Source organism: Ipomoea nil, unplaced genomic scaffold, assembly GCF_001879475.1.
Source record: "Ipomoea nil cultivar Tokyo-kokei standard unplaced genomic scaffold, Asagao_1.1 scaffold0268, whole genome shotgun sequence".
Taxonomy (NCBI): domain Eukaryota; kingdom Viridiplantae; phylum Streptophyta; class Magnoliopsida; order Solanales; family Convolvulaceae; genus Ipomoea; species Ipomoea nil.
Genome location: NW_017616696.1, coordinates 98,414 through 107,664, shown reverse-complemented (window position 1 = coordinate 107,664; position 9,251 = coordinate 98,414). Strand labels below are relative to the sequence as shown.

Sequence of the window (9,251 nt, the reverse complement as noted above, 5' to 3'; positions counted from 1 at the left end):
CTATTATATAATGATCAGTCTTTGTCGTGGCTTGGTTTTTTTTTTTTTTTTTTTTTTTTTTTGAATTACGAGAGGCTAAGCTTTAGCACTATCTAACTCTTATCTAGAGAATGTGACACGGGTATCTAAACTTTAAAAACAAAAACTAAAACATTGTAACTCAAAAATATTTGTTGGCATAGGCATTTCTGGCCTCATATATTATGGGAACATAATGCATGGACTCACAATCTGAGTTCTTAATGTAAATATTTTGAAAAATTTTTATTATTCTTTGACACATTAGAGTAAAATGAGCGAATAAAAGATTAAAAAGGCGTGCGTTGTAGAACTCTATATTATGTGAAGGAGCAATACAAAAGAATATAAAAATATTCATATTAAGTAGTCAATGACGCCAAACACTTTGTACTCATATGGTGACTCTTCCATGCAACGATGTCAACGAGCCTTAGTGGAGGTGATACCAACGATATTGAATCTTTGTGCTTTAGATAAAGACGATGTTGACTCTTTGTGCGTCAACAGATTGTGAAAATAAAGATAAACAGATACTACAATGTAATAAAATGTTATAAAGTCAGCAATATTCAAAAAAAAAAAAATAGTCAACGACAGAACCTGTTTAAAACATTATTTAGTGAATATTAGTGTGATGTGATCTGAATTTCACATATTACGGGGATGGATAAAAAAAATGGAATGAGAAAGGGGATTCAAAGATGGCGGCGTAAACAGAGGACTCAAAGTAGTATTAAAATTAATCATCCCGACGACCACAAATGGCCTGCTCATCAGATCAATAATATCTTGAAATGGGTTGTTTGTATTCCTATGTGTATGCCTTGGCTTTGCTTGGCAGCTTAACTACTGCTTTGCATTGCTTAGCCCATGAGACTCATCACTCTCACAAGAAACATAATAATGTTGCCCTCTTTGTGTTTGGGGACTCATTCTTTGATCCTGGCAACAATAACTACATCAATACTACCACTAATTTCCAGGCTAACTTTCCACCCTATGGTGAATCATATTTCAAGCACCCCACCGGCAGGTTTTCTGATGGTCGTCTCATGCCAGATTTTATTGGTACGCCTACCTTAACTATTCATCTTTAATTTTAGTGGGTGGTTTATTTTACTCTTTGTTCTTTTTACCCTTCCATATATACTTTTGATAATACAATTTGTTAACTTCTATGTTTGGTTACACAGCCCAGTTTGCCAAACTACCATTAATTCCGGCGTACTTCGGGACAGATCATCGGAGATTTATTAATGGAGTCAACTTTGCATCAGCCGGTGCCGGTAGCCTTGTCGAAACCTTTTCTGGCTTTGTGAGTGATGATGATGATATTCCATAAAATAAGCTATTTATTTTTAATTATGCGGGCATATAATGGATGTTAGCTGATAACTGTTAGCTGATTAGGTTAGCGAGTATAACTAGTTGATAACATTAGCTGATTGTAGAAAGATGTTTGGTAAATTAACGGTTAGCTGATAGCTGTTTGGTATAATTTATTTCTCAAAAAGCTAATTGAAAAAGTTGCTTTAAACAAATTTTTGAATTTTAGCATTTTAGAGTTACAAAAAGTTGATTAATCAAATACTTATATTGATTTTTTTAACCAAGTTAAAAAGTTAATAGTAGTTAAATAAGTTAAAATTGACGGATAGACTAACTATTTTACCAAACAGGACTATAATATGAAATGAACTATGGATATATAATAAAGTCTTATATGCATGAATCCATTTGTTGTTTAATTAGATGCTTGATCTTTATTTGATATTCTGCAGGTAATTGATCTGAAAACACAATTTGGGTATTTTAAGAAAGTGGCACAAGAATTGAAGAAGATGTCGGGGGACAAAGAATCAAAGACCCTCATATCCAATGCTGTGTACATGTTTAGTATTGGCAACAATGACTTAGCCTCCCCCTTTTTAAGAAATTCCACCATCCTTAATTCATATACTCGCCAGGAATATGTGGATATGGTTATTGGTAATCTCACTACTGTTATCAAGGTACAATTTAATTTATAGTTTGTCATCAAGTTTTAAAGTTTCATTTAACAAATATTATACACCGCAAGTGATTATGAATGAACACCGGATTTGGTCTTTCGGCTATTAGAATTTCCCCAATCACCACTTTAAACTTGCTCAATTTTGTCCCCATCTATGTAAATTTTACCTAAAATAGTCATTGGTCCAAATCAAAATAGTCATGATTGAGGATCATTTTGATTAACGATTGCATAGTTGAAGATAAATTGAACAAGTTTAGAAATCGAGAACCAAAATTGTAAAATCCTAATAGTCGAGGGACCAAATCGGATATTAACTCTAGTGCTTATTTATTTCAATCAATATAATGTAGAATATATACAAGGAAGGAGGAAGGAAATTTGTGGTTTTGTCTGTGGGACCTTTAGGTCGCAGCCCATCTGCCAGGGCCTTCAAGCTTCAACAGACGAATAATAGTGGCTATATGAAGGAACTCCATAACCTGGGGAAGATGCACAATAAGGCTTTACCCAAAAAGCTCAGCAAGCTGGAGAAGACATTACAAGGATTTAAGTATTCATATTTCGATTTCTTTACGTTTGCATCAAATGCAATTGACAATCCTTCGAAATATGGTTAGTGTGTCAATTAACTAACTCATCTTTTCCCTTGCCACTTGCTCAAAATTAAATGCTTATAAGATTTATGTTATTTGTATGGTTTAAGGTTTCAAAGAGACGAAGACAGCATGCTGCGGTAGTGGTCCTTTTAGAGGATTGGGTAGCTGTGGGGGTAAAAGGGGGCAACTAAAAGAGTATGAGTTATGCAAAGATGTTGGAGATTATTTGTTTTTTGATAATGGTCACCCTACTGAGAAGTCCAACCTCATGTCTGCTAGATTGCTTTGGAATGGAGACCACAATCTTGTCCACCCATACAACGTGAAATCCTTCTTCGAATTTGTCTAGCTTTCAATTACATTTGTATGCAAAAATGAAAATAAAACACAATATATAGATATTGTTGTATTATTATTATTATTATTACTAGTTTTTTAAGCGCATTTGCGCGATTAGGATAATGACCAATGTTTTTTTTTTTTGTTTTTTAAAAAATAATTTTTTTGTTTTTTAAAAAATAAGTACTTTAAAGTATATCAAGACAAGATTATATTGGAATTGTTCATGCATAAATAATTGAATGTTGAATTTGCGTATTTTAATAGGTAATTAAATATGTGATTCTAAGTTTACAAATGCAAGCTAATATAGTCAAGATTGATTATAATCGTCAATAAAATAATTGTATAGATATGGTTGAAACCAAATACGGGACATAAAGGAGACCAAATAAAAATTAGGGCATAAAATATTAAATACATACTAATATTTAAGAATATTAAATATATACTAATATTGAAGAGCCAACTGCTGATTACCAAACAAGGACATTGCGAGGTAGTTTCCCACTCTAATTTGTTGTGTGATTTGAACACTCTTTTTATCAATAAATCTCCCAAGTAGTTAATATGATTGGCTTACTTATATTTTTTTAAAACAATTATTATTATTATTATTATTATTATTTTTTTGAGAAAATTATTATTATTATTATTATTATTATTATTGTTAGTATTGTTATTATTATTATTATTATTATTATTATTATTATTATTATTATTATTATTATTATTATTATTATTATTATTATTATTATTATTATTATTATTATTATTATTATTATACCCTTAGGTCATTTTACCACCCATTGATATAATTCACTGGTCAAAAACGCTAACTGTTGATTATAATTCGCTGGTCAAATCCGCTAACGTTAACCTCTAACGGCTGATTGTCAAACAAGGACATTGCGGATAGTTCTTACTTGTCAAACAAGGACACCGCTAACGGCTGATTGTCAAACAAGGACATTGCGGATAGTTTTCACTTGTCAAACAAGGACATTGCGAATAGTTCTCACTTCAATTTGTTATGTGATTTGAATACTCTCTTTGTCAACAAATCTCTCAAGTAGTTAATATGATTGACTTTATTAACTACTTGTGGGGGGGTCCCAAATTAAACCTTTATCCGTATATAATTTTTACGGAGTAAATTAATTTAGTCAGTATACAAATTAAACATCATGAAGTCAACAACCTTACTAGCTTATATATAAAAAGGAAACATTCTCAAATTAATGAAGTTTAATTTGTACATGTAGCTTAAAATAAACTATAAATTTTAAAATAAGCTCTACCAAACAAGTCTATGACTAGTTAAATTTTTAATTTTGTCTTTCACCAAGTTAATTAAGCCATCTCTCAATCGCAAGTTTTGCCTTAAATTGAAGTTGTCATGCAACGAACTCCTATAATCTCCTAAGATGATCCCAAATCAAAGCTCCATCGACCCCAAATTAAATTAAACCTCCCCAAAGTACTCTCATGCATGCATAATATAATTCAAATTAAACATAGCATTCTATTAAATCTTAGTACCCTAGGGAAAACACATTGTCCATAGTCCCGTACATTCTAACATCACTTGGGCAAGCAATTGGAAATTCTTTAACTCCACCTACATCAAATTTTTTCCAAACTTTACTTTTCAAGTTATAGACCAAAATGTAAAGTTGTTTTCTATATATACATAACAACACAATTTCTCCAGCATGATTGGTAGTAAATCGCAGTTCATTGATTGTGCTACTCTCTTTCAATGGAATGATAGTATTAATCCTCTCCCAACATTTCTTAAATTTCTCCCAAGTCCAAACATTCAACCATGATTGGTCCATTTCGCGAACAATAGCCAGTCGACCTCCATCAACTTGTAGCAACCCAAATGCATGTCTAGAAGAATTCCGTGATGAAATTACATCTGGGAGTGGTATTACAAAAAAACTCTCGGACCCAACTTCAAAGACCACTATACCAAAGGTAGGAGGGTGAACTTTAGTCAACCAATTGCAATTATAGAAATAGATAACACCATCAATGTAAACACTAGTATCAGAATAGTTGGGGTAACCATAGCCATAGGTGGTGTAAAAGAGGTGGGAACAGTTGTTGTTGATCTCCCTCCAGGATTTATCAACTCCCACAGTCAAAACCCAATGCTTATACTTCCTCCCACTGCCGTCGCCGGGATCAATAGTGGGGGCTGACACCAAAACATTGTATCTTTTAGATTCTAAATCGAACCCCAACATTGCATAGGTTATTGAAGATGTGGAGTCGGATGGGATTCTTGGGAGGGAAAAACGTTGTCTCGTACTAACGTTGCAAACGATAAGGTGTCAGTTGTTTCTGTGCAGACAAACCATGCCGTCAGAGGAGGAGCGTAGATGGTCTATTCCATAGGGTTCACCGTCCAAGTAGCCGACATGGTTGGCTTGGAGCTGCTTTTCCGGCCGCCGGTTTTCTTCGCTGAAATTTATAGTGTAAAACATAGGGAGGGAACGGGTGTAGAGCGGCGTTCGAAGTACGATAACGATGAGGATGCCCACCCTACTGGGAAGGGTCAAGGACACGCTGCGATGAAAAACGCCAAAGCCATGATCAGCGGCTATGAGAGCATAAAAGAATTTAGAAACGCACTTGAATCGTACTAGGGATTTAGCAGGAAGCTTGGAGAGGGTGTCGACGATAATGTCTTTGGGGAGAAGATGAAAGGGTAGCGTTGAAATACCCGCCCTCGTCGTCGTCTTCTCCGATGCGCTCATCCTATCCTACCAGGTTAGTTTGTTGGAGGATAAGAATGTCTTTTCCTACCTTCATCTTATATATATATATATATATATATATATATATATATATATATATATATATATATATATATATATATATATATATATATATATATATATATATATATATATATATATATATATATATATATATATGCGCCAACGTGTAAAGCTTTTGAGTTGACTTGAATAATATCTTTTCTCCTTCTTCTCCGATCTGCTTCTTCTTCATCTCCATAGCTTCGTTCATGTAGCTCCTATTTCAACATGGTATCAGAGCGGCGATCCCACGCCGCCGCCGCCGTCTCTACTGTCGCCAGCGTGAATCAGAAGACACAAGCTACCACTCCGGTCACACAATCTCCATTCATGCGATTCCGTTCTGGTGTTGTTCCAAAGTCGGTTCCGCAGAGGAACTCGATCAACCGTGCTCTTCTTCTTCAATCCCAGGCAGTGGAGAAGATTAATGCTACGCAGAGTAGAAACAACAAAGCCGATGCTCGATCACCAATTCGATCGGCATCAACAACGATTCGAGAGAGGAATCTGGTTTCGGAGCAGACTTCATTAGCCAATCCGCAGCGGAAGGCGATCCGAGTCTGTCCATCGTCGATCTCCACAACCGTTCCACAGGGGAAGGAAGTTGATTCCGAGTCGATTTCCAGTTCAGGCGATCTCCACAGTCGTTCCGCAGCGGAAGGAAGGAGTTCGTCCGTCGGTTCCGATCAATCCGCAGAGGACTCCGATCAGTCCGGACTGCAATTTGGCCAATGTGCTTGATTCGCGCAGTGCGATTTTCAAGGACCGTAGTTTGAGCTTTCTTGAGAAGAATCAGTTGATGAGGTTCTTCAAGCTGGTGCAGGAATCAGTTGAGATCCGAGTTGTTAGTCGGATTTTAGTCCAGTTAGCCATCGGACAAGCCTCGGCAGCGAGGCAAAGAGAAGAGGAACTTAGAATCAAGCAACGGCAAGCCGAGGAGCAGAGTCGATTCAGTCTCAGGGATTGCGTTTATGCTCTTGAAGAAAAAGAAAAAGATGATGACGGACTAAGCGATGAGAGCAGGGACGGTTACAACAATGGAGGTACTGGAATGTTGAGATTCGGTTTGACGCCATTGTACAGGGCTTATCACATTCACCAAACTCTAGGCCTCGAGGATCGTTTTAAGCAGTATTATTTTGAGAATAGGAAGCTCCTATTGATTTCTGATTTCCAGGTATCATCATTGACGCCCTTTCTCGAATCGCATCAAATGTTCTTTGCACAAATTGCTAGATTTTTTATTAATAAGGATCATGTTTTGAGGACCGGTGGTGGATTGATATCTAAATTAGAGGTGGAGAATTTATGGAACATTGCTGTTAGTAAGATGTGTTCTATTTTAGAAGATCATTTTTATAAGATGCAAACTGCTAACCATTTGCTGCTGATAAAGGACTATGTGAGTTTGCTTGGAGTAACATTGCGTCGTTATGGATACTCGATTGATGCTTTGCTTGATGTGTTGAGCAAGCATAGGGATAAATATCATGAACTCCTGTTGTCTGGTTGTCATAAGCAGTCTGAGGCTCTTGCTGCTGACAAGCTTGAGCAAATGAATATGAAAAAGGAATACGAGTACTCTATGAATATTCTTTCCTTTCAGCTGCAAACAAAATTACACCTGCCCATGAGGGATTGGAACTTGGAATTGGAGATGCATCAATTATTAAGGCCCTTGCCGAGGCTTGTGGGGCTAAAGAAGCACACATTAAGAAGCAATATAAGGATCTTGGTGATTTAGGCCTTGTTGCAAAAGCAAGTCGATCGTCTCAGTCTTTGATGCGTAAACCAGAACCATTAACTGTTGCCAAAGTTTCTAGTACATTTCGGCTTATAGCTAACGAATCTGGCAAGGATAGTCAAGAAAAAAAAAATTACATCAAGTCTCTACTAGTTGCAGCTACTGATTGTGAACCTCAGTATCTGATCCGACTACTACAGACAAAGTTATGCATCGGTTTGGCAGAACAAACTCTTTTAGTGGCACTGAGCCATGCTACAGTATACTCATGGCAGAACAAACTTTTTTGTTTTTTGTTTTTTTTCACTCTTTTGTATCTAAACTGGGCATGTAGGATCTACACGCTCCAGCTTACGGGGGGGTGTTGGAGGATAAGAATGTCTTTTCCTACCTTCATCTTTTATATATATATATATATATATATATATATATATATATATATATATATGCGCCAACGTGTAAAGCTTTTGAGTTGACTTGAATAATATCTTTTCTCCTTCTTCTCCGATCTGCTTCTTTTTCAATCTGCTTCTTCTTCATCTCCATAGCTTCGTTCATGTAGCTCCTATTTCAACATAATTTGCAGGAGTTTTAAGGTGAGTGGGTGTCGTCTCAGAATTGAGTGGTATTTAAGCTAAAACTATCAGATCCCTGCTCCTGATTCATTGCGATACAACCAATGTTTAAAAATGATAATAAGATTGGGAAATGACTAGCCTTCAACGTATTCTTTAATTTATACAAATAACAAATATTTTACCATAGCTTGTATAGTTGTATCTAATTTTGGTGTATTTTAAAATGTGTTATGAAATATATTAAAGATGGAATGTTTTAATATATTTTTTTAATCTTATTAATTTAATTTTTGAAAAATCCCCCCCACTGCCGTTGACGAGACTCAATCTTTGGTCATTCTTTCAAAGTTTCACCTCTGTGACCAGTTGAGCTGCCCATGCGGATATTATTATTATTATTATTATTATTATTATTGTAGTGGTAGTGGTAGTGGTAGTGGTAGTGGTAGTCGTAGTGGTAGTCGTAGTCGTAGTCGTAGTCGTAGTAGTAGTGGTAGTGGTAGTGGTAGTGGTAGTGGTAGTGGTAGTGGTAGTGGTAGTGGTAGTGGTAGTAGTGGTAGTGGTAGTGGTAGTGGTAGTGGTAGTGGTAGTGGTGGTGGTAGTGGTAGTGGTAGTGGTAGTGGTAGTGGTAATGGTAGTAGTAGCAGTAGCAGTAGTAGCAGTAGTAGCAGTAGTAGCAGTAGTTGATGTAGCAGAAATGAGTGATGGTGAGTGTACGGGTGTGTTATGTCGTCCTCAGGGAATTGGGGGTTATGGCACGCAATATGCAATCGCAATAAACTAGGCACTAGCATAAGGAAATCAACAAGAAGCTAAACAAACTACAAGTTTAAGGAAATGATAAGACTAACACATATACACAAGGATAAACACAAAATAAAGAAATAGGACTCAAGCTAGGGAGCATTATCATCTAGATGCATAGCACAACCTAAAGATTCGGGAAGATCACACAACCAAGAAATAGAGGGGATGCACGTAGGAATCCTAGTCTATAAGTCACTCACGTGAGCAAATTAGCTAGGATTAGAACAAGGAATTGCCCCACTCTCGTGGTGAATCAACTCCAAGTTCTTCAAGAACACAAAGCATCTAAAACCCCCAATTTCTCCCATTTTCATAGGA

The 9,251-nt window shown here is 36.2% G+C and overlaps 1 protein-coding gene across 1 annotated transcript; it reads left to right on the top strand.

The window, feature by feature from the left end:
* The first annotated feature begins 695 nt into the window (after window positions 1–695).
* Window positions 696–3,055, top strand: LOC109153794 (GDSL esterase/lipase 1-like). Its single transcript, XM_019301658.1, has 5 exons — window positions 696–1,089; window positions 1,215–1,336; window positions 1,803–2,033; window positions 2,389–2,650; window positions 2,742–3,055. Exons 1-5 carry the CDS (start codon window positions 816–818, stop codon window positions 2,981–2,983), a joined length of 1,131 nt encoding a protein of 376 aa, XP_019157203.1. The 5' UTR covers window positions 696–815; the 3' UTR covers window positions 2,984–3,055.
* The last annotated feature ends 6,196 nt before the right edge of the window (window positions 3,056–9,251 follow it).